The following is a 25,584-nucleotide window of genomic DNA, read 5'->3' as shown; positions in this document are numbered from 1 at the left end:
TCTGTTAATTTCTCTGTTAAGTGCTGACGCAGCTAGAGTCGGGGCCCACTCACTAATCCAACGGGATTAAAAAATTATTAAATATATTTTTAATAATTAAAAATTAAAAATAATTTTTTTTGTATTAAATCTCTCTCTCTTTCCTCTCTCTCCATCCCCTTCTCTCTCGCCTCCCTCTTCTCTGCATCCCCAAAACCCCTTCCCACCTGTACCCCTCGCCCAATCTTCCTTCACCACCCTCTCTCTTGCATTGCCCTCTCCTTTCCACCATTGTCTCATTCCTCCCCACTTCTTTCTCGTCGTGCCCAGAACCCCCCAAACCCACCTGGGTTTTTTCATCCGCCATCATCTTTCCTCCTGTATTCTCTCTCCATTTCTCCCTTTCATGCTGCAACAGCAGCCTCGTCGGCCCCGACCTTGACAGTTCTCCCTCTTTCCCTTTCTCCTTGACAGCTTCGGAAATGCCAACGACGTCGGATTGGCGGTGGGCAATGGAGTAGGAAAGGGAAGCGGGTCGGAGTTTGCAGGTAGATCCGAGAAAGGAGGGCAGATGAAAAAATTTAGTTGGGTTTGGGGGGTTCTGGGCACGGCGAGAGAGAGAAGTGAGGAGGAAGTAAACTTTGGGTAGGTTAGGGGTGGATCCCCCATACTTGCCCAAAGAGAGAGAGAAGAGAGAGGCGAGATAAAGAGAGAGAAAGAGAGAGAGAAAGGAAATAGAGAGGGTGGTGGAGGAAGGGTGGTGGAGGAAGGTTGTGGGGACGGGTGGGAAGGGGTTTTGGGGATGTATAGAAGAAAGAGAAACGAGAGAGAGAGAGAGATTTAATATTAAAAAAAAATTATTTTTAATTTTTAATTATTAAAAATATATTTAATAATTTTTTAGTCCAGTTGGATTAATGAGTGGGTCCCGCCTCTAGCCACATCAGCACTTAACATAGAAATTAACAGAAAAACTGACGGAGGTATGACATTGGCACAAATTCGTAAAATGTGGTATGACATTGTCATTTTAAAAGGATGAGGTATGAAAGTATCATGAGACCAATAGTTGAGGTAGTTTTTTGTCATTTACCCTTAAAGTTAATGCTAGAAAGATTGACTCATTATAATATTTCTAGTTTTATATATTTTGAGATAGAGGAGAATTGTTAGATGTTTCCAAGTATATGAGTTATATATATTATTGAAATAGGGAAGGATTGTTGATATATTTCAGTAATATATATATATATATATATATTTATATATGTATAAATGTGTAGCTGCCATGATGTCTCGTCCACAACTTTGGGAGTTGATGCATGTTCCATCAAATAGTCTTTGCATGTATGATGGGAGTTGATGCATGTTCCATCAAACAGTCTTTGGGAGTTGAAGGATATGACTTTTCTATGCACACTATGGAATAAGTCCAATGGATACCATATAAACCATATATAGCCCACGTTGGCTACATAATCAAACATACAATTCTTCAAACAATAGTTTCTTATCCTCTTTCTCTCCATCAAAATCATACAGTTTCCTTTTAGAATATTTTAAGGGAATTTCAGTTCTTGCTAAACTAAAATTCCAAATTTTGTTGCATCCTGAAAGTGATTTGCTTTAGACCTGTTAGCAAACTCATATTAGAGTGAGGGCAAATATCACTTTAAGGAAAACGTATTAACGTGCCTCAAAGTCATTTTTCTGTTAAATTCTCAACCTTATTCTAACAATCTTAAAGTGATATTCACAATGGAGAAGATGTCCGAAACTATGGCTTTGTCTGCAATGAACAACGGTGCTTTCTGGAAACTCGACAAGTTTGATGGAACCAATTTCATGCGCTAGAATGCCAAAATACACTGGATGCTGACAGCCCTGAAAATTGCCTATGTTCTTGATCAAAATTTGTAGCCAATTCTTGAACCTAATGATACAGATACTAAACAAATTATTGCTAACAGAAATAAGTGTGAAGACGATGAATTGATGTGCAGAGGACATATCTTGAATACTTTGTCGGATCGGCTCTACAATTTATTTTCTACAACTCAATCTCCAAGGGAATTCTGGAATGCTCTTGAAGAAAAGTATATATCGAAGAACAAAGGTATCGATAAATTTATCATGTTTAAGTTCTATGAATTCACTATGACTGATGGCAAATCCATTATGGACCAAGTTCAAGATTTATTACTTTTGGTCACAAAGCTTCGTGAAGTCAAAATAATTGTTCTGGATGCATTACAAGTAAGGGCTATCATGTCAAAATTACCCCCTGGTTGGAACAATTATAGAAAGAAGCTTTTGCATATGGCAAAAGATATAAGTCTCCAAGATCTCTTGAAGGGGATCCAAATTGAAGAGGAAGCTCGGAAACAAGAAAAACATTTTTCCTCACAAGACTTCACTAAGACTAATTATTTTGAAATGAGCAATAGCAAGTTCAAAAAGAACTTGAAAGTGAATAACCTAGGAAAGTTCAAAAATACATCTTTTGGCACCAATAGTGGCGAGAAAAATGCAACTTGCCACCATTGTGGAAAGAAATGCCACTTTATTCGTGATTGCAGGTTCAAGAAAAATGAGGACGCCAAATTAAACAAAACAAATATGGTAGAGGAAACTCATACTGAAGATATAATTGCTATGGTGTCTAAAATGCAAATTGGATGATCACTGAATTGAACATGACTGCAGCTGTTAAATCTTCTGACTGGTGGCTTGATTCTGGTGCTACCATACATGTTTGCAATGATAGAGCACAATTCAAGATCTACAAAACCGAAGAGGATGGTCAAGAAGTACTAATGGGCAATCACAATGATGCTAAGGTTCTTGGAAAATGGATTGTTGAACTACAATTCACTTCTAGAAAAACAATGACTCTGACAAATGTTTTTCATGTCCCAGACATTAAGAAAAATTTTGTATGTGCAAATTTACTGTGTAAAAGTGGTATTAAAGTGGTGTTGGAAGCCGACAAATTTATACTGTCAAAGAATGGTGTATTTGTTGACAAGGGTTATTCATTTGATGAAATGTTCAGTATCAATAAAGTGAATTCTTCTATTTATATTGTTGACTCTTCTTCTACTTTATGGCATTCTCGTTTAGCATATTTGAATTATAGATCTTTAAAATATTTGTCTAAACAGATGTTTCATTTAAAAATTGTGAAATCTGCACACTAACTAAAATTACAAAGAAACCTTTTCAAAAAGTAGAAAGAAATGTTGAAATATTAAATTTAGTCCATTCCGATATATGTGAGTTTAATAGTGTTTTAACTAGAGGAGGAAAACGCTATTTTATTACTTTCATTGATGATTGTTCTAGATTTACTTATGTTTATTTAATGTTTAATAATGATGAAGCCTTTGAGTTTTTCAAACGATATAAGGCTGAGGTTGAAAACTAAAAGGAAAGGAAAATTAAAATCCTTCAGAGTGATAGAGGTGGTGAATATTTTTCAAACGAATTCTCTTTGTTTTGTGAAGAACATGGAATCAGTCATCAGAAAATTGCACCTTACACTCCACAACAAAATGGCTTAGCAGAAAGAAAGAATAAGACACTCACAGATATGATTAATTCAATGATCATAAGTGCAAATGTTCCTACATATTTATGGGGTGAAGCTGTCACATCTCGCCCCGGGCCCCCACCACATCCAGGGCTCAACTCCACCGTAGCATAATATTGTCCGCTTTGGGCCCCGACCACGCCCTCATGGTTTTGTTTCTAGGAACTCACACGAGAACTTCCCAGTGGGTCACCCATCCTGAGAATGCTCTAACCTGAACTCACTTAACTTCGGAGTTCCGATGGAACTTGAAACCAGTGAGCTCCCAAAAGGCCTCGTGCTAGGTAGAGATGGAAATATACATATAAGGCTTACATGATCCACTCCCCTGGGCGATGTGGGATGTTACAGAAGCTCTTCTTGCAGCCTGCCATATACAGAACAATATTACCTCTAAGAAAACTCACATGTCACCATATGAAGTATGGAAAGGCAGAAAGCCAAATTTGGAATATTTAAGAGTTTGGGGGGTATTTTTCCTTTTAAAAGATCCAAATTAAGTCCTAGAGGCATAAAAAGTGTTTTTGTGGGATATGCCCAAACCTTTAAAGCATACAAATTGCTTGATGTGAACTCAAATGTCATTCTTGAGTCTAGAGATGTAGAGTTCCTTGAGGATAAATTCTATAATGACCCTAGTCCTAGTTTAATTGAAGAACATAATCAACAATTAGTGTCGAAAGAAAATCCCAGTTCAATTTCCGGCACCAAAAAGAGAAAGGAACCGGAAGAGGTTCTAGAAAGTAGGAAAAGTCAAAGGGTCAGAAAAGAAAAGAATTTAGGTCCTAATTTTATATCTTCAGAAGCCATTTTATTTTTTGTGGAAGGAAATAGAGAAAAGGTTCTACATAAAATACCCTTCATTTTAAATGTAGAAGGAGATCATGTAACTTTAAAAGAAGCAATGACTTATAGAGATGCTGCTTTCTTGAAAGAAGCTATAGATGATGAGATGAACTCATTGTTATCCAACCAAACATGGACTTTGGTTGACTTACCACATGAATCTAAACCAATTGGTTGTAAGTGGGTGTTTAGAAGGAAAAATAATATTGATGGTTCTTTGTAAACCTTCAAAGCCCGATTGGTAGCCAAAGGTTTTAAACAGAAAAAGGAAGCTAACTACCTTGACACCTATGCACTAGTTGCAAGAATTACCTCTATTAGAGTGTCGTTTACTTTGGCATCTGTATATAATCTATATGTACATCAAATGGACGTGAAAATAGCCTTTTAAATGGGGATTTGGATGAAGATATATATAAGGAGCAACCGGAAGGATTTGTTCTTCCTAGTAATGAAAAGAAGGTTTGTAAATTAGTGAAATCACTATATGATCTAAAACAAGCGCCAAAACAATGGCATGAAAATTTTGACTTTGTCATTTTATCAAATGGTTTTAGAAATAATAATGTCGATAAGTGTCTTTATTCTAAATTCACTAATGAATACGGTGTTGTCATATGCTTATATGTATCTAAATTCAAATTTCAAAATGAAGGATTTAAATGAAGTGGATACTATCCTAGGGATTAAAGTAAACAGACATGATGGGTGTTTTGCATTGTGCGAGTCACACTATATTGAAAAAATATTGCAAAAGCATAATCATTTGCAAATAAAAGAAGCACTAACCCCTTATGACTCTAAGATCAACATGCTAGTAAATTCTGGCATATCAGTTGCACAGCTTAAGTATGCTAGTGCAATTGGAGGATTGATGTATGCTTCGCATAGCACAAGGCCAGATATAGCATTTGCTGTTTGTAAACTTTCAAGATACACTAGTAACCTTAGCACTTTACATTGGAAAGCAATTTGTAGAGTTTTTGGTTATCTTAAGAAGACTACTAATTTGGGTCTATTTTATTCAAGATTTCTAGCAGTACTAGAAAGGTACTCAGATGCTAGTTGGATTACTAGCGCAAGCGATAATAAATCCACAACAGGATGAATATTCATTATTGGGGGAGGTGTTGTTTCTTGGGTATCAAAGAAACAAACTGTTATATCACACTCCACTATGGAATCTGAGTTTATAGCATTAGCAGCCGCATGCAAAGAAGCAGAATGGTTGAGAGATTTATTGTTCAACAAAGAGTTGCGGACCAATGCCATCTATTTCTTTGTATTGCGATAATCAAGCTACGTTGTCTAGAGCTTATAGCAAAGTATATAATGGCAAATCTAGACGTATTAGCTTTAGACATGAATTTGTCATACAGTTAATAACACAAGGAGTTGTTAACATAACTTATGTAAGGTCAAATAAAAATTTGGCAGATCCTTTTACGAAGGGACTCTCGAGAGATATGGTACAAAGTACATCTAGTGGAATGGGGCTGAAAACCTTTACTATAATTCACCAGTAATAGTAGCCCAACATTGCCTAGAACATCACTAGACCAAAGTTCAATGGGTAATAACAAGTTACTGATAAATGGTTTGAATAAGCACTGAACAATTTATATAGCCTATTCCAGAATGTTAGTGCATACTTGTAATACCCTGAAAATTTAAATATATGAATATGCGGAGAAAAGCCGGAAATTATTATAAATTATGTTGTGAAATTTATTGTTAGGTTGAAAAGCCAGAAATGCTCATAGTTGGCTTAACATAATTATATATTTATCTTTATATATTTTATCGGATTTCTTGACATATTTGGATAGAGGATGATCCTATGAGTGAGTAAGCAAAAACCATTCGTGAAACGGAGTTATAACGAATGAGTTATTAGCATTTAAAGTTACGGATATTTTTGTAAATTTAATCCCCTTTAGAAGACTCTAGATTTTCTGCAGCACTGAGATTATGCCACGTGGATAGTTGATATGAGAAGAAAAAAAGAGAAAGGAAAGAGATAGACAGCTGTGATGGAAAGGGAATGAGAGAAAGGGAGAGAGAGGGACCAATCAAAGGGAAGGAAAAGGAGGGAAATGAGAAAAAGAGAAAAGGGGGGAAAACCGGGTCTCTTGACCCGTGCGACCCGATCGGCGGAGGCCATGAACTCCAACCATTTCCTGGTCAAATTTCGACGAATTAAAACCCCTCACCACCTGAAAAACATTCCATGACTTTCCCTCTACCTATTCCACCATAAATTAGATGAAAATTGGCCTTGAAATTGTGCAAACCGCACCAATGGGTGCGCGAGTTCATAGATGACAATCTACCGAATCTGAAATAAATTCCATTGATCACCATCACCTATAGCATTCTCTTGAGGCCTAGAATAAAGCCTAAACAAGTTTGGGGGTGGTGGTGCTGTTAAGGAGTCAAATTGAGGACACCTAAATTCTAGGGTTTCTATGGGTTCATGGCGATTTGAGGCTTTTCCCGGCCGAATTGGATTTCGGCCTAGGTATAAAAGTTGTTCCCCTTAACTTGCTCTACATTTTTTAAAATTTGGTAATTTTTGGAGATAGTTGAATTTTCTGGCGAGTCGGGACGCCCGACAACCACCTGCGACGGCGCCTAACCAGTGAGCCGATGTCGTCTTTTTAAGCTATTTTTGATATTCTGAATTCATATTTGATAAGCATTTGGTGTGATTCCTTTGTTTGAACCAATGTTCTAAAACACGATCAAGGTAGCCGCCTAGGAAGCTATAATATGATCATGTGTGTAGTATTTTCCGGTTTTGACTGATAAATACATAGTTTAAGGTATGGAAAGGTCACTATTGTATTTGTAAGAACCTTGAGATACTTACACTAATTGAAGGTTAAAATCGAGAGATACCTTTTTGTATGCATGAACATATGTGTATGATTAAAGTTAATGATAGAAAGCTTGATTCATTATAATATTTCTAGTTTTATATATTTTGAGATAGAGGAGAATTGTTAGATGTTTCCAAGTATATGAGCTATATATATATTATTGAAACAGGGAAGGATAGTTGGTATATTTCATTAATATATATATATATATATATTTATGTATGTATAAATGTGTAGCTGCCATGATGTCTCGTCCACAACTTTGGGAGTTGATGCATGTTCCATCAAATAGTCTTTGCGTGTATGATGAGAGATTGGCTGCAGTGTCGTGTCTCTTGGATTGAAAAAACACAACTAATGGACTACAGTGCCGTTTGTGAAAAAGCACAACTAATGGGTTGCAGTGCCGTGTCTTTGGCAAAAGGCACATGTATGAAAAGACAGCAGACTTGCATCCATTCGGTGGAAACGAAAGAATGCTGGAAAGATGAATTTGATCTTTACACACTTTCAATTGAAGGATGTGACTTTTATATGCACACTTTGGAATAAGTCCAACTGGTACCATATAAAAAATATATATAGCCCACGTTGGCTTCATAATCAGAGATACAATTCTTCAAACAATAGTTTCTTATCCTCTTTCTCTCCATCAAAATCATACAGTTTCCTTTTAGAAGATTTTAAGGGAATTTCAGTTCTTGCTAAACTAAAATTTCAAACTTTGTTGTATCCTGAAAGTGATTTGTTTTAGACCCGTTAGCAAACTCATATTAAAGTGGGGGCAAATATCATTTTAAAGAAAACGTATTAATGTGCCTCAAAGTCATTTTTTCTGTCAAATTCTCAACCTTATTCTTAACAGCAACAAGGAGCAACAAAGCATCTTCATTTCCCCTTTAACTCCCCTTATAAGAAAAACGAAGAAAGAAAAAAAGGGATCGGGAAATGTCCTTCGCCGCCGCTGCCTCTCCACTGACAGCAGGCAAACGGAACAACCCACCCTTTTGACAAGGGGCATTGTTTTGAAGCCCGGCCCCTCCGCCTGCTACAATGCTCGTCGGTGAGCCTACCTCAAACGGGAGTACAAAAATGTACCCCGGGATCCTTCTTCTCCACGGACACCACTTTCCTCTCGGCGTGGACCTCGACAACAACCCGCCATTGCTCATCTTCCTCCGAAAAAAAAGGTGAAGAAAAGAAGCTCTCTGGATGGACTGTTTGACCGGCCAGAGATCTTTCTCTCTCTGCAGGATACTCCACCAAAACGCAGCAAGCCCAAAACGGCAGCGGCAAGGTGGCTGCATTACTGCAGCAACTAACCTCAGCTGCAGTGTACACCGACAGAAACCCATGGTTCAGGCTGGTCCTTCTTCAATGGCCTGCAAGTTCATTGCCTTTGCCCAAACATTGGCATTCACCTTCCAACGATGTCATCTCTTAAGCCATGCTCGCTGTCGCTCTCCCTTGCAAGCTCTCAGAATGGGGTAGCAAAACGCACAGAACGGAACCCACGAAGTCAAAGTGCCGATTCCCCAAGGCCTCAAAATTCACCTACGCTGAGGAAGAATGCCGCCATCGGATTCCTTGGACCGCTTCTGGACCATTCCCCTGAGCTTTGCAAGAGAGAGTCCATGCAAATCACAAAGACATACCAAAATATGATGTGGTTGCTCTCGACCCAAAGCCAGCACGTGAGGTGAATCGGAGATGATCTAAAGTTGCAATTAAAGCCGCAGTATATAAGACGAAACAAATGCAAGTTACAAAGAACTTGATGACTTTGAAGCTATATATATATCCATCTGAAGCAAAAAAAGTGCACCGTCACCAATCATATTTGTGACTGCAAAGACGGCCTTTTTTCTCAAAATCATGCACGTGGTAACCTTAAAAAAAAAAGGGCAAATGTCTTCCAAATAAATTCCTCCCCACAAAAAAAGGAAGAAACAAGTTTAAAACTCAAAAGAAAAGAAGACATGTTCATCCATGCATTAGAAGACAAACAAAGAGAAAGAAGCAGCAAGGGAAGAGGAAAAATAAAATACCTCTTACGTAGGCTTTTTGGATATGGCTTCCATCAAGTTAAAATTATTCATGAAGCTAAAAATGTGGATACAAAAGATGCGGCACCAAGCCAAAGTCAAATGCCAAAACTAAATATTAGTGGGTTTATTACAAATATACCCGTTAATTTCATTTGACAACAAAGTGGTACAAAACCACGTCAAACTTCAAATGGCATAAAGCAGATTTAAATTACAAATGGCACAAAGCCGCTACAAACGACACAAAACCACTTCAAATGGCATGAAGCCATATCAAATATCAAATGGCACGAAACTGCATGAAACACCAAATGGCACAAAGCCACATCAAACCCCAAATGGTACAAAGCCGCGACAAGTCTCAAATGACACAATACCAAGTCAAGTCTCAAATGGCACAAAGTTGTATCAAAAACCAAATGGCACGAAGCCGCGCGTTCCGCTCCAATGGCTCAAAGTCCTCGCCTGTACGAGTTGAAACTGCACAAGGCATCAAATGCTCCTTGCCTGCACGAATTGAAACTGCCCAGGCACCAAATTGAAACCAAAATACCAAATATAATGAACTACGTCGATTTGATTCCATCAAGGATACGCAGACAGTCTAGTACCACATCTAGACGCAACCACAAAGCCCAAATACAAAATTGAATCCATGGTTCACCACAGCCAAATTCACCACAAATCCAAATCAAATCCCTGGTCCATTCGACCAAATTCACCACAAATCCAAAATCGAATCCTAGTTCATCCAACCAAATTCACCCAAATAAACCTATTGAAAGACCTCTGGGTATTTAGGGTTTCTCTGGATTAGGGTTTCTTGGTATTATCTTGGTAATAGGGTTTGTGTCAACCCTATTAGTGTTTTACCTAGTTAATAGCCGTTTGTTTTCTTTTTGTTCTTCTCAACTTGTATAAGGGTCTTATCTTGTTGTCATCTCCTTAATCCAAGGAGCTTAGTTATGTTTCCCATGCCGGCTACATAACGTGATTCAAGGAGATCTAGGATAGGTTCTTGAGTGTTGAGTGTAGTTTGCAACTCACTCAAACTCCTCCATATATTTGTAACTTGTGTTTGTTCTCAATACGATTAACATAATACAAAGATTAGAAACTTCAAAAGCCAACATGGTATCAGAGCAGGCATCCTTCTGAGCCTGTCTTTGTATATCTCACTTGTTGTGATTTTCCTTCAGCAAGAATATGGCTGATGAGAATTCAGATGATGAAAGCACCATTGCTTATCCTTCTGCTCACATCTCTGAAATGGATATCAATCCAAATCAATGACTTAGTTCAGTTTTACTGAATGAGTTTAATTATTTGACGTGGGCAAGAGCAGTTAGTCTTGCACTTGGTGGAAGATCCAAACTTGGTTTCATCGATGGCAGTCATCCTGCTCTTAGAGTTACTTCTCCTTAATATGGAGGGTGGCTTTGTAAAGATCAACTGGTCCTGTCATGGCTGCTTAATTCCATGGAAATGAAGATTGCTGAAATCTTCAGTTATTTCGAGTCATCTCTCACTCTCTGGACAACTGTGAAGGAGATTTATAGTGATCAAAACAATTATGCACGCATCTTTCAACTCAAGAAAGATATCTCCAACATTTAATAAGAAGGTAAAACCTTTGTTCAACATCTTAGTTCTCTGAGAAGCATGTGGAATGAGCTGGATGTCTATAGACCTCACACCACTGATCCCACTGTGCTTCTTAAAAGAGCTGAAGAAGATAAGATATTTCAATTGCTGTCTAGCTTGAGCTCAGAATATGAGGATTTGAGAAGCCATATCCTCATGAATCCTGAGCTACCATCATTCATTAGCATTTGTGCAACTATCCAATGTGAGTAAGTAAGAAGAAAAGTCATGAACAGTGGTACAAAAACCATTGTGACTGAAGCTAGGGCTTATCTGACAAATGAAAAAAGATACAAAGGAAAAAACCCTCATCTGAAGTGCCTACACTGTGACAACATTGGGCATGTGAGAGATAAGTGCTGGATCCTGCATCCAGAACTCAAGCCGGATTTCATGAAGGATAAAACTACGCATAAGACAAGTCGAGCATATCCTCGTGCCAACACTACATCATCTTCATCTTTCAACAGTTCTGATCCATACAAACAGTTCACTGCAAATCCTGCTACTCTTATAAATGAGTTCGCAGCCTATCTCCATCAGAAGAAGGGTAGGGAGGAATAAGCTGTTGACCATGAAGATGGAAGTGCAATTGCATTGCTTAGCAAGTTTGCAGGGTTTCTAGCCGATGCTAATTGCTTACCTCAACAAGACATGAAAGGTATCGTGAATGCTTTCAAAACTGCTCTTAAAATTAATGAGTTGCATGACTTTTGGGTTGTAGATTCAGGTGCCACATATCATATGACTAATCAAGTGTCAAAATTGCATAAATTTGAGAAACTTCATAAATCATCACGTGTGTCTGTAGCTGATGGTGAAGGTGCTAGGATTGTAGGAAAGGGAAAAATTCACTTGATATCAAACCAAATAGAGTCTATGGCCTTATATTTTCCTTCATTTCTATTCCAACTTCTCTCAGTGGGACAAATCACATATTCCTTAAACTGTTTAGCCATTTTTTCACCAGAAAATGTCATTTTTCAGGATCGTGTCACCAAGAGGAAGATTGGTGAGGGATTTTACCTAGATGGTCTCTATTACATTTCAAAAAGCTCTCTCAGTGGATTACAAGCCAAGTCTATATCCATCTATGCCTCCATTCAAGATCATTTTTTGTGGCACCAGCGACTAGCTCACCCTTCTCAACATGTTTTGTCCACCTTGTTTCCTGACTTAGGCAAAGAACCAATTCATTGTGAAACTTGCCATATGTCAAAGGCAACTAAACTACCCCTCGGTTCATCTTTGTCTAGAGTTTTTCATATTTTTGAACTTGTACACTCAGCTATATGGGGACCAACTAGTGAGTCTTTTGATGGTTACAAATATTTCATAACGTTTGTTGATGACTATTCAAGAGCAACTTGGCTATATTTGTTAAAATCAAAGAGTCAAGTGATGGAAGTGTTTAAAGACTTTCATAGTCTTGTTAAAAATCACTTTTCCTCTCAAATCAAAACTCTAAGGTCTGATAATGGCACCGAATACATGTCCCAAGTCATGACTCAATATTTGAGCAACAATGGCATTATGCATCACACTAGTTGTGTTGGCACACCTCAACAAAATGGTATTGCCAAGAGAAAAAATCTAGATCTTCTTGAAAAAACTAGGTCATTGATGTTCCAAATGAATGTACCTAAACGTTTTTGGTCTCAAAGTGTTATGGCGGCAACTTACTTGATCAACAGGTTACCTAGTAGGGTGTAAGGGTTCAAATCACCATTGGAAATTGTCAAAAACAAAAAAGTAGACTTGTCACACCTTAAGGTCTTTGGATGCATTTGTTTTGTCCATGTTCAGTCCTTGCATCGAGACAAACTTGACCCTAGGGCAACCAAATGCATTTTCCTTGGTTACTCATCCACACAAAAAAGATACAAATGTTACAATCCATAACTTAAGAGATTAATTGTTTCCAAGGATGTTAGATTTCATGAAACTAACCCTTATTACAACAAATCTCTGGATAGTACAAGTGAGGGGGAGTATTGCTTGGATCTGTTTCCATTGCCAATAACTGAGACCCTTGTCACTAAAGTCACTCAACCTAATGTAATGGTGCATGTACATCACACAAACTTCCTCGCTGAAATTGACAACCCAGCTTCAAGTGATGAAACTAACACTTCTGTTGAAAATGAATCTCTCCACAGTATTGCTCCTGAGGAATCTTCATACGAGTCTCATTCTACTGCGCCTCGACGCAACCCCATTCGTGAAAGACATCCTCCAGCAAGACTGCAAGACTTTGTCACTTACAAGCCAAGGCATCCACTGTCCAACTACGTGTCTTATCAAAAACTGTCACCTAAACACACTGCTTTTCTTTGTAATATATCTGAGCATGTTGAGCCTTAGTCATTTCAAGAAGCAAATCAATCACAGGTTTGGCAGCAAGCTATACTACATGAATTGCATGCTCTTGATTAACATAAAACCTGGAGCATTGTGACACTGCCTAAGAGAAAGAAGACAGTAGGTTGCAGGTGGATATACAAGGTTAAATTCAACTCAGATGGGTCCATAAAAAGACATAAGGCAAGATTAGTGGCTCGTGGTTTTACTTAAACATTTGATGTGGATTACAAAGAAACATTTGCTCCTGTTGCAAAGATGAACTCAGTAAGAGTACTCATTTCAGTTGTTGTTAACAAAGGGTGGCCTATGTATCAAATGGATGTAAAGAACGCCTTTTTACATGGTGAGCTTGAAGAAGAAGTCTACATGAGGTTACCCCCAGGTCATCCTCAAAGTCATGAACCTGATATTGTGTGCAGATTGCACAAATCAATTTATGGTCTTAAACAGTCACCGAGAGCTTGGTATACCAAGCTCAGTTCAGTCCTCACAACTGTTGGTTTTAAAAGAAGCAACGCAGACTCCTTATTATTCGTACGCATTGGCATTGCTGGGACATTGGTCGTCCTTGTATATGTAGATGATTTGATCATTACAGGAGATAACCATGATGAAATAATTGAGCTCAAGCATTCACTACAACTACGTTTTGCAATCAAAGATCTTAGAATACTCAAATATTTTCTTGGCATCGAAATGGCTACCTTTCATAAGGGTTTCTTTCTCAGCCAACGGAAATATGTTCTGGACCTTCTCAAGGAAGCAAACATGAGTGATGCTAAACCTATCCATACACCTCTTGACACAAAGCTCAAACTTAGCTTGGAGGGGCAACCACTTCCAAACATAAGCTATTATCAACGTCTTGTTGGTAAACTGATATACTTGACTATTACAAGGCCTAACATAGCCTATTCAGTAAGCATTGCTAGCCAATTTATGCACTCTCCCACTATGGAGCATTTTAATCTTGTCAAAAGACTACTTCGGTACCTAAAAGGTTCAGTGTGTCGTGGCATCATCATGAAGAAGAATGAGAGCACTCAGATCACAGGTTATTGTGATGCTGATTGGGCTGGTAACTCTATTGATCGTAAGTCTACAACGGGGTATTGCACATTTGTGGGAGGCAACCTTGTTACCTGAAAAAGTAAAAAGCAAGCAGTTGTTGCAAGATCCAGTACTGAGGCTGAATATCAAGCCATGACATATACTGCATGTGAACTAATATGGCTTAAGGGTCTACTATGCAACTTAGGTGTCTTCACTCCTCAGTCCATGTATCTTTTCTGTGACAATCAGGCAGCCATGCACATTGCTTCCAACCCCGTCTTTCACGAGAAAACCAAGCACATTGAAGTTGACTGCCACTATGTTCGTGCACAAGTACAATCACAGGTTATCAAAACTCATTTTGTCAAGAGCTACGATCAACTCGTAGACCTATTCACTAAACCATTAGCCTCTCCTCAATTTTAACGGCTTATCGGCAAGCTTGGATCCATCAACCTTCTGGATCCAGCTTGAGGGGGAGTATTGAAAGACCTCTGGGTATTTAGGGTTTCTCTGGATTAGGGTTTCTCGGTATTATCTGGGTAATAGGGTTTGTGTCAACCCTATTAGTGTTTTACCTAGTTAATAACCGTTTGTTTTCTTTTGGTACTTCTCAACTTGTATAAGGGTCTTATCTTGTTGTCATCTCCTTAATCCAAGGAGTTTAGTTATGTCTCCCATACCGGCTACATAACGTGATTCAAGAAGATCTAGGATAGGTTCTTGAGTGTTGAGTATAGTTTGCAACTCACTTAAACTCCTCTATATATTTGTAACTTGTGTTTGTTCTCAATACGATTAACATAATACAAAGATTAGAAACGTCAAAAGCTAACAAAACCAAACACCAAAATCCTTTTAGTGGGTCATTCACTCATTGAAACCCCCAAACCCATATCAAAAGAACTACGAGTGACTTGATCCCTCAAGGGGGTACGTAAGCAATCTAGGGCTCGACCTAGGTGCAATCGCAAAATCAAACAAACACCCAAATCCTCAAATTTCATATTTTTCATGTTAGAATCAAAGGGTATTCCTTTCTTAAAAGAAGGGCTATAATTAATAGGCGCGTAGCCTAAAATGGGTTGAACTCAAATTAATAAAACTCTCTTCGAAAAAAATGAACGAGGGTGAAATTGTGTTGAGTGAATTATTCGTTCTTGTGACAATTTTTAATCAACAATTACAAAGAGAACATCTGACAACAATGATAAATCAAGTCACAACTCAATATTTTCACATCAGGGAAATGGGCAAATCCCAGTCTGGTGTTCCTGCTAGCTAAAACCAGCATGAGATCAATCACCTATATCTCCCCCTGAATTACTAAAAAGATACCGTACGAGCGCAAACCCGGCGTAACCAAGTTGGCCGGCTAGAGCAGTGCCTTCTTTTGCACTCCAATTCGGATCTCCTCCCCTAGTTTGAACTATATTACAATATCACTCGAACATATATAATCAAACCTACATGCTACATATTATACAAAAAAAGGGCCGGCCTTGAGTGTAACCATAAGAAACAACCACCTAGAGCCCCGCATCAAGAGGGGCCACACAAAATCTTGTGTGTCTATGAGAAACTCTTGGCCACTGGAGAAGTGGTAACTAAGCCTGATAGGAGTGCCACAATAAGGGCACTATTGTAAGTGCTTGGCTCACCTTGCATTGAATTGTTCCTGGAATCAATGTAGGTCTCATTCATGAATGGGCCACCAACTAGGGCACCAACAGCTACATTTGGGTTGGGATTGGGTGAGTCCAGCCACTTAAACCCGTCACTGCAGCCGGTTTCTGCATCCACTGGAATTGAAGCTCCCCTGTGGTGAACATATTGAGGGTAGCTGCTTCCGTACCCTACAAGGTAGCTCATCCTCATTGGGTTTTCGCCTAGCACATAATCTGCCTGCAAGGGTTTTTGTTTGCATTTACCTTAGTTTGACGAAAACATGCAAGAAAAATCAACTTATAAATGATGAACTAGCCTCATCGAATACCTGAGAGATGGCAAACTTGCGAAGATCAACAGGATTGTAGGATTTTCCATCGCAATACAGCATTTCGGTTTTAGATGTGAGCATGTAGTCACTATAGAGAATGGCTAAAAATGCTGAAGCCACAGCATACTGTAGACAGTTCCATTTTATCACCCAAATCAGACCGCCTACATCGCATGACACGCACTCATCAATTTAGTCTTAGCACACACGATGTAACGTGCATGTGTATTCAATTAGCATATATCAAAGAAAAAAAAAGAAAAAAAAAACGATTGTTGTCCATTAGATAATGAGGCATAAGCAAACATGTTCTGCACTTGGGTTTCTTATAGTCAGGCAACAATGATGAATATATGTGATGAGATTAGTGAGTGCGAAGATGCTAATTCGTGCGAAATAGTGACAGCAAAACGAATCTTACTGGATGTTCTGCTGGATGTCGCCATGGGGGAATCGGGTAGAAGTGAACACATGAAAACCTCTGCGGTTTCCCTGTATTCCTGAAGATCAATGTTCTCTGCAGATGACATGTCTTTTGTGCCAAAGAAACTTATCCTAGACATCAGAACCTGCTCCAACATGACACAAATTGTATGTATTCTTCAAGAGACTTTTGACAAATAATTTTCGCAACTGCGTATATGACTTAAAAATGATTAGAAGCAACTAAATGCTGGTTCACAACCTGTTTTACTTAAACAAAAAGGGCTTAACGTATCTTCAGGATAGTTAACAACAAAAATGCGTAGTTGCAATAGTTAATCTTGGCCTATAAACTACACAATGGTAAAGCATTGTTATATACTATCTACCTGAGTTGCAGCATGCTTGTCATCCCAGCTAAACCAAGACGGACTTCCCCAATTTGCAAACGCTGGCCCGTTCTGTTCGGTTGCATATTTGAAGTAGGTTGGGTCTTTAGTTGCATGATAGAGCCAGGTAGCTGCCCATAAGAGTTCGTCTCCATATCCTGTAGAGTTGTAGTAGATTTGCACTTGGGGAATGCTGACACTATAAGCACCTCTATAAGTATCAGCAAAAGAAAACAGCTGCTCGGCGTGCGTCAGGAGCAACTTAGAGTAAGAGGAGTTGATTTTCCTGAACACCAGAGATGCCGATGCCATGGCAGCTGCAGTTTCTGCTGCAACATCTGTTCCTGGGAAGGATGTGTTGATTTGAATCAGAGGCCTTTTCTCTGTCATTACTTCCGGTCTCTGCCAACACCTGTGATCCAACTCGGGATCACCCACCTTCAATCACATAAAAGTTAACAAATTAACAAAAAAAAATTGAGAGAAAGAGAGAGAGATTAAGAACAAAGCAATCTTATCACATGATGATAGAGATAGACAATTATATACTATCAGTTGTAGGCAAGAAAAATCTGAGAGATTAGGGCACTACTAGGTCACCAAAATTCGTTCAGTAAATGATGTTCTCTTACGAAACTTGTATCGCAAGACACACTCTTATATGCCTGACTGTGAATGCGATCAAATTAAGGCAAGAATAAACCTAATGAATTGTCCCCATTCACGATTTAGCAACCCTAGTGTATTCAAACAAGGTACTAACATGATACTAGGAGTAATGTTCTCTAAACAAACTTATATTGCAAGACAGACGTTTTTATGCTACGATTTGCGAGACTGGTTCTAGACCACAAATTCAGACAATAATCGATCTAATGAATTGTCCCGATTCACAGTCTAACAACTTGAGCATTGCCATCCATGTATCAAAGAGTTTAATAGGATATCATTGAAAATTTGAAGTAATCAACCTAAATAATGTAACTAACCTGAACATAAAGCACATTTGGAGAAGGATGTGCATTGATTAGGTAATCAGTGATCCACTTAAGTGAGTCATGGGCATGATCCAACTGCTTCACAGCTTTCATTCGGTCTCCGTATTCAAGAATCGCCCAAGACAACACAGTTGCAGTGAAAGCCATGGGAAAGCCAAACTTGATGAGATCACCTGCATCATACAGTCCCTTTGACAAATCCAAATCTTCCTCACTCCCGTCTTGGAGGCCCGAATCCCCTCGCCACGGAATGGGGTTATCCACCAGCTTACCAGCTGCAACAAGAAGAAGAAGTAACACAGGATCATAACATGTTTGGTTTATAACTTACAAATCAAATCCAGGGATCATTGAGACTGTTTCTGCAGAAAGCACAACGTTTTTAAGTTTTTCTGACAAACATAAGCAGAAATGTGCTTCTAGTTGACAGAAAACCACTTTTAGCCTTTCCAGAAGCAGTCCCAAAAAGACCGCAAAACAAGAAACGTAGAATTGGGTTTATGTTACATTTCTGGGCATCGAAGAACTGCATGGAGATCTGAAGAGCTTCGGAGTATTTTGGTACGATGGCGCCATGGTGACCCGAGCCCCTGCTTGATTTCCAGTGCTTGAAATACTGTACAAGAGTAAGTGAAACCATTGCTGCTAGCAGAGAGAGGGTTAATAACAGAAGTAACCGCCAACACCATCTCTCCGTCTTCGACTTCGACTCTGTGCTGCAATCAGCTTCTTTCCCAGCTTTCAGTTCCATGTTTCACATCCGATTCAAAGCGATAGTTCTCCGAACCATTTTTCTACAAGATCCGAGCTTTTGATCCGTAAATACCTATTCCCATTGTGATTTCCGACCCAGAAGAAGAAAAAACAGCGGAAAAACAGTCGGTCTTTTGTTTTATTTGATGGATTCAGAGACAGATTGTGTGATGCCGATCGCGACCGGGTGTCTGCGTCGAAGGTGGATAGACGTGGCCGGAGAATGATGCCGTTATGACCGTCGGGACAACCTTATAAATTGCAAAAAGGGCAGGGGGCGGCTTGTCCGTTGCTTTGAAGGATTTTTGCTTTGTTTGTTGCGCGGTAAAAAGAAAAAAAAAAACACATCACACTTGTGCTGGGCCTATTGGGCCACGACCCTAATCAACTAGTGACGGCCCATATTATCCTGTTTTTTTCAAGGTCAACAGGACAAGGGCGCGAGAGGTATGAGCTCGCCCGGCAACTCGAGAGTTCCGTAGTTGGTACGATCCCTGCGTCTCGCTTGCTTGCTCGTCGACCCTCCGAGCTTAGCAGACACACAGATATATAGGCGGAAGACGAAGGAGCGGAGTAAGAGTGAGAACTGTAGTCTAATCAAACAATGGCGGAAGGAAGAGAAGGGGATTGGGAGTGCAGTGGATGCAGGAACAGAAACTACGCCTTCAGATCCTTCTGCAATCGCTGCAAGCAGCCTCGCCTTCTCGTCGACACCAAAACCCCCGCCGACTCTAAGTGGCTCCCTCGCATCGGCGATTGGATCTGCACCGGTTAGACCTCACACCCCCTCTCTGTCTCTCTCTCTAACCTTCTCTCTCTAAGATTGCTAGAATTATAATAGGGTTAATTTTGAGTTATGTATGGATATGGGTTTTGGGAGTTGTAGGGTTTAAGGGTATTTATATGGGGGTTTTGATTGAATTGTACTGCACATATAATAATGGTTACTTCAACGGGTTTGGTGTTTCTAGAGATGTAAACAGTCCCCTTTCTTATTATTCATTAACGGTTAGAAACTTAGAAGCTTATGGCCGTTGATAACCATTTTTCTTTCAGTTTTTAGTTTGCATTGACGGTAATAAGCCTAATTGACATAAAACATCTCACACTCTTCTTTCTTGTTTATAATTGAGAATTAAATCTTGGGGAGTGCTGTCTTCTCAGTTCATTCCAATTACCCATTTTCAGTTGCCTTTCTGTAAGTTGGATTCAAAGGGAAAGACGGTCATTTTACAAATCGTTTATTGGTTTTGTTGATAGAGAGAGAGGTTGAGTATGGCAGTTAGGGTACATGCTTTGTTTGGTGTATAAGAATATAGGAAATGAATGAAGTACAACTTTGAAGTTTAATTTCCCAGTTGAACAAATATACGATCTTTTTTCTTTGGGTGCCTTCGATTTCAATTACAGAAAGAGTATCTTACTTGCACATTCTTGCACATTCGTAGCCTAATGACACATTTCCTTGACCTTGTTTATTCACTGTGAATGCATAATTGTTATTGCAGCTTGTATTTTTCTTTGCTTTTCATCTTTTTATCAAGTTGAAAAAAAAATGGTTAGCAACTCGCTATCAATTAGGTTGAGTGGTTTCTGTTTCTTGTATGGGTATTTTGGTGTGGGGTGGACTTGTTGGTGTGCGTACTTGGCTGGATTGTGGGTTGGGTGTGTGTGGCAATGGATCAATAGGTTGCACTAACAACAATTATGCATCAAGAGAAAAGTGCAAAAAGTGCGGGCAACCAAAGGAGGTAGCGGCAATGCCAGCGGTTGCAATCCCCGGAGCTTCTCTCCCAACTTATTCACATTATTTTGCCAGGGCCCAAGGAGGACGGGACCAAAGGATGATGATGGGCAATGGTGCTCCCCCACATTCGCTTCCTCTGAACTGGTCTATACCAGGGGCTGATAAGTTTGGAGTTCAGCCGGCTTCTACTTGGCCTGTAGGTGGAAACCATAATGCTGGACTTCCACATGCAAATTCTACTAATCAGCTTCTTTCAGTTCCAAAAGGATGGCGCAGTGGTGATTGGTTATGCAGTTGCGGTTTCCATAATTATTCGTCTCGAACACAGGTATGATGATGCTACATGAGCATTCGAAGCAAAGAGTTTTCCTTACCTAACTGTTGATTTCTGATCAAACTTTGATTTATCTGCAGTGCAAAAAATGCGATGCTTTTCCACCATGTATGCCCTTTCTTCATCAGCATTGCAATTGTCGTATGATGGATTTATGTTTTAGAAGCACCTGAGCTACAGTTATTGGGTTCCATTATTAAGCACTGGTATCATATTGTAACTCATGCTCATTTATTTCCATTCCTCTTTTTTCATATAAAGCTCTTGGAATGAAGCGATTAGCATCCGAAGAGCTTGTTCATGACTGGGATAACAAGAGACTGAATGTAGGACATGTAAGGATGATCTATCTTTTCTATGGAATTTTAGATTATAAAACTTTATAATATTGTTTCATACAGTATCCTTTGCTTTCTTCCTCTCCTCCTCATTCTCTTATTCTTTTCACTAAATGTGCAGACAGTTGGGCAGCAGCTATCCTATCCTGGATTTGAGCAAGTGGTAGGGATCAGTGGTAACCCTGCAACTGGACCTTACGCTCCTTATCATCCCAATGTAAGCTCAGGGTGGCTTCGAATTTGCAAGTACCCATGCCATTCACACAGCAAGCAATGACACCTACACTTCTTGGAAAAGGGTGAGTTTGGAATCAGCTTTTCCTTTTACATATGCATGCTTACGTACCACATTCGGTTGGTTAGATAACAGTTTTGGTCTTTGAGTCTTTGTTATTATATGCATATTTGTTCTTGCAGTGTATTATTCATGTTTATTTAACCATTTTCAGTTTGCTTCCACACCTTTTTAAACGTGGATAATATCCCTAATTAAATATGGCCCCTATAAACGTCACTTATGATGAGCCTATATTTTTTAGCACAAAATCAGCTATTGTAAGATTAGCTTCTTTGATAAGGATTTTCTTGCTTATATTTTATTGACTTCGCAGAGCAAAGCAATGGCGTAATGGGGATTGGATGTGCACAAATTGCAACAATCATAATTATGCATCTCGATTAAACTGCAATAGGTTAGTTTCTAAACTAAGCATTGATTCCTCTTTTGCTTAACATTCGTTACTTCATCCTTTTCCTTGGGTTTTAATCCCAACTTTACCAATGGCATAGTAAACTGTTTTCCCATATGGTATGGAATATATCCTGATGGAGCAGTGAAACCTCTTTCTTGATATATCCTGATGGAACAATAATTTCAAATTTTGTGCATCAATTATGCTCCGAGTTGAGGCGTGTAAATGATCTGCGTTATACGTAGTAATTTGCTCTGAATGTTGGAACCCTTATTATCTGCAGGTGCAAGACTGAAAGAGATGCAACCGCTCAGCCAGTCAACACCATGTAGCCATTCAAATTCATAAAGTTGTATGCTTGGTGCTCATTCAAGTTTTGATTTAGCCTTTCATTGTGTACTATGTTGAGGTGAAGATGAACCTTTTGCTATAAGCGCCGGGTTATCTCACATTATTCCGATAGTATATTGATATTCACTTTGAATCGTTGCACTGCAATAATGTAATTTACAGCTCCGTAGTTTCGTGTCACAGAGAAAACATGGCTGTGTACGGTTTATTGATCAGTAATATTACATGCTCGAAACTATGTTTTTTCCCTCGAATTTTTTCATTGGATTGTCTAGGAGTGCTAATTTATGCTAACAATAAAGGTGCATGTTTTCTTCGTAATACAAACAATATCGTGGTTGAGGAATTGGACACCAGAATCTCGGATGTAGGGGAATGCTTTTGACTAGTTGAGCTACAGACCTTTCCCTACCGCTAACGATAAATATTTGGTACGTAGAATCGTGAAGTTGTAGATTGTATGTGAACGAAGTCTACTATAAAATCATCGAAATCAAAACGAGAAGTAGAAAATCTCTGGGAGAAGAGAATGATTGAATCAGTCAGGAACCCTTGAGGATGGAAGTGGGAGAGAGAGGAGGTGCATCCAACTGGTACAGGTTAAGAGCTGGTCCAACAAACCTGAAGAGAATCCAAGCCCCAATCACTATGTAAATTGAAGCATAAGCAAACTTATTTAACCAAAACAAAGCACCCTTCTCCCCCACATAAAGCTCCAATGCCTTTTCTCCCAGGCTCATATCCTCCCACTTCTTTGGAGCAGCACTAGCTTGAGCCTTCATGACCCGTCCGCTGTCCCTCTCACCACCCTCCTCTCGCTGCTGCTTCGTCCGCCTTCTCGACCTCTTTTTAAACCGCACTCCCGTGGCATCTGGGGCTGCCACGCTGTTGCCGTCAGTGTCCAGACTGCTAGTGTTGCCACCACCATCACTGCCAGTGGTGTTGTAAACTAGTGTGCTGATTCTAAGAGGCCGGGGACGAGCAGCGGGGGAGAAGATATGGTTATGTTTTGTTAGTGAAGATTTTTTGAGGGCGAGGTGGGTTGGGGAGGCTGGCGTTGAGCTGAGGAGGTGGAGGAGTTTGGCGTCCATTGTTGTTGAAGTTTGTAGGTGCAGCCAACTCCAAGTGAGAGAGTGGATGGACGTTGCTTTTATCACTTTCTTTATCTTTTCACTCATTTTCTTCCAATTTGCTTAAAGAATAGTTTGGTTGGGCTTCAACTTCAAGTGGGCCTTAACAAATTCTTTTGATTTCGTTTTAATGCAAGCGATAGGAACACAACAATGGATCATGTTACTTGCAAAATGCTATAAGAATTTTAAGGTACTAGGATTATTTGTGCAAATGTTAAGGTATTTTAGTATTTTTATTAATTTATGATGAGTTTTTTTTTTTTTTAGTACATCGATATTTTTATACTAAATAAAGGAGGAGTTCAGCTAAACCACATAATGGGTAGCCTAATTTGGTATCAAATTCGTCATTCACGAGAATTGAATTCTCATTTTCAAGTGAAGAGGAATACCACCAAACCGTAATACTGAGTGGTAATTTATGATAAGAGTTATGACTTTTATTTTAACAACTAAGAAAGAAACTTAGGGGTGGCTTGTATACGGTGTTTAATGGACTTTCAGATCCCCTGTTTTACCTCTCCGTAGCTTCAGAAGCAATCCCAGGAGGCCTTCGTTCTCTATCGCTGATTAACAAAAAAGAAAGAGGGATATGAACAGATTGAACGTTCAACAATCAATATTTATTACAATAAATGATTAAACTAATAAAAAATCAATAAAAACATTTAATAATTAATTAAAAAACATTTGAAGCTGCTCTCAAATTTGACAGCAATCCCATTTGCTCCAATCCATGTCATGTCTCATAGGATTTGATATTTCGATTGGAAACAATTAGTGGCTATCTTTTTTTAGTGTTATCATTTATGTAAACATTTTGACATCTCATTTGGAGATAAAAGTCACCCTGTATTGAATAAAGATTGTTTATGACTTTTAAAAGTCTAAAATCTTGTAGTATTTAATTATGATCTTTTGGTGAGTCTATAAAAATTCACGTGTATTTAAAATTTCACTGATTTTAAATGATTTTATAAAAAATTAAATAAAAAAGGATTTTGATAGACTTTGTGCTTTTATGGTAAGTTTTGGGTCATTGCAAATCCAACCTAACCCTAAAAATTTGATGGATTTCATTTCTCCCACTTAGAATGATCTACTCCAGCACCCACCATAATACAATAATTACCACTACCATCACTTTCACCATCGTATGGCCACTACCACTTACCATGACCATCCCAACTGCTCCTACCGCTACCACTGTCACTATCGTTGCCACCATGCCACTAGCATAAGCATCATCTCGATCACCACCACCACAAAACCTGTCACAACAATCACCACTATCTGACAACCTCCTGCAACAACCTTTTTACACCAACACCATGACCGCCGCCTCTACGACCACAATCTTAAATACCTTAACATTTCCACTATCACCATCTTAGCAACAATGATCACATGACATTTCTACTACCATCATTGCCACCACCATCTCAGAATCACCATTTCAAATAATGAAAATTTGAAAATAGAAATGCATGTTAATAAAATTTTCCATGATAATCCACCTAATTCTATTTGAATCCTTGAAAAAAGTCTCACAAGCTCCATTAAAATCCACGTAGAATTCCATTAAAATCCATATAAAAACCAAGTAAACTCTCTCAAAATCCATCTATTCATCTCTATGAAAATCCATAAAACTCTATAAAACAAAATACATGACATTTCAAATTAATCAAACATTATAATATGTAATCACTAGTATAATTAATCAAACAACATTGCAAGTAATCACTAAGATAAAAACGAACGAGTTTCTCATCTAATTTTCTTCTACATATCTTTTTTTTCCTAATTAATAGATTAAATAAATTAGAAGGATTAAACACCGATCAGGGGCTGCCAGATCTCCACACGTGTCCAATATTCTCACAGAGGATTTCAAATTCCAAATCCCACCCGGATGGATCCAACTTTTTCCCCACCCCTTTAAATACCAAAACCACCCCTCCACCCTCACCATAATTACTACCCCTTGCCGAAGGTTTTATAGTCACAAAAAGAAAA

The 25,584-nt window shown here is 38.9% G+C and overlaps 3 protein-coding genes across 3 annotated transcripts; 1 reads left to right on the top strand and 2 right to left on the bottom strand.

The window, feature by feature from the left end:
- Positions 1-15,545: 15,545 nt before the first annotated feature.
- Positions 15,546-19,258, bottom strand: LOC103966711 (endoglucanase 2). The gene is made up of 6 exons (XM_009379905.3): positions 18,725-19,258; positions 18,209-18,492; positions 17,220-17,657; positions 16,829-16,976; positions 16,405-16,571; positions 15,546-16,313 (listed from the first exon to the last, which is right to left on the bottom strand). Exons 1-6 carry the CDS (start codon positions 18,966-18,968, stop codon positions 15,981-15,983), a joined length of 1,614 nt encoding a protein of 537 aa, XP_009378180.1. The 5' UTR covers positions 18,969-19,258; the 3' UTR covers positions 15,546-15,980.
- A 170-nt stretch (positions 19,259-19,428) lies between these two features.
- Positions 19,429-22,686, top strand: LOC103966709 (RNA-binding protein involved in heterochromatin assembly dri1). Its single transcript, XM_009379903.3, is given in 8 exon segments — positions 19,429-19,740; positions 20,660-21,045; positions 21,132-21,159; positions 21,313-21,386; positions 21,511-21,613; positions 21,616-21,688; positions 22,001-22,081; positions 22,365-22,686. Coding segments are annotated over 8 exon segments (960 nt in total). The 5' UTR covers positions 19,429-19,574; the 3' UTR covers positions 22,414-22,686.
- A 278-nt stretch (positions 22,687-22,964) lies between these two features.
- LOC103966710 lies at positions 22,965-23,603 on the bottom strand. The gene has a single exon (XM_009379904.3). It carries the CDS (start codon positions 23,521-23,523, stop codon positions 22,975-22,977), a length of 549 nt encoding a protein of 182 aa, XP_009378179.2. The 5' UTR covers positions 23,524-23,603; the 3' UTR covers positions 22,965-22,974.
- Between the last annotated feature and the right edge of the window lie 1,981 nt (positions 23,604-25,584).

The sequence above is a fragment of a genome, unplaced genomic scaffold, assembly GCF_019419815.1.
Source record: "Pyrus x bretschneideri cultivar Hongxiangsu unplaced genomic scaffold, Pyrus_bretschneideri_v1 Contig1, whole genome shotgun sequence".
Lineage (NCBI taxonomy): Eukaryota > Viridiplantae > Streptophyta > Magnoliopsida > Rosales > Rosaceae > Pyrus > Pyrus x bretschneideri.
This window is presented reverse-complemented; position numbering and strand designations above follow the sequence as displayed.

Excerpts from the sequence above, each read along its gene's own strand:
- LOC103966711 (XM_009379905.3), bottom strand. The coding sequence starts at position 18,968 with ATGGAACTGAAAGCTGGGAAAGAAGCTGATTGCAGCACAGAGTCGAAG. Across the intron at positions 18,493-18,724 it reads GTTCTTCGATGCCCAGAAAT|CTGGTAAGCTGGTGGATAAC; the intron begins GTAACATAAACC and ends TTCTTGTTGCAG. Across the intron at positions 16,572-16,828 it reads GACATCCAGCAGAACATCCA|GCGGTCTGATTTGGGTGATA; the intron begins GTAAGATTCGTT and ends CATGCGATGTAG.
- LOC103966710 (XM_009379904.3), bottom strand. The coding sequence starts at position 23,523 with ATGGACGCCAAACTCCTCCACCTCCTCAGCTCAACGCCAGCCTCCCCA.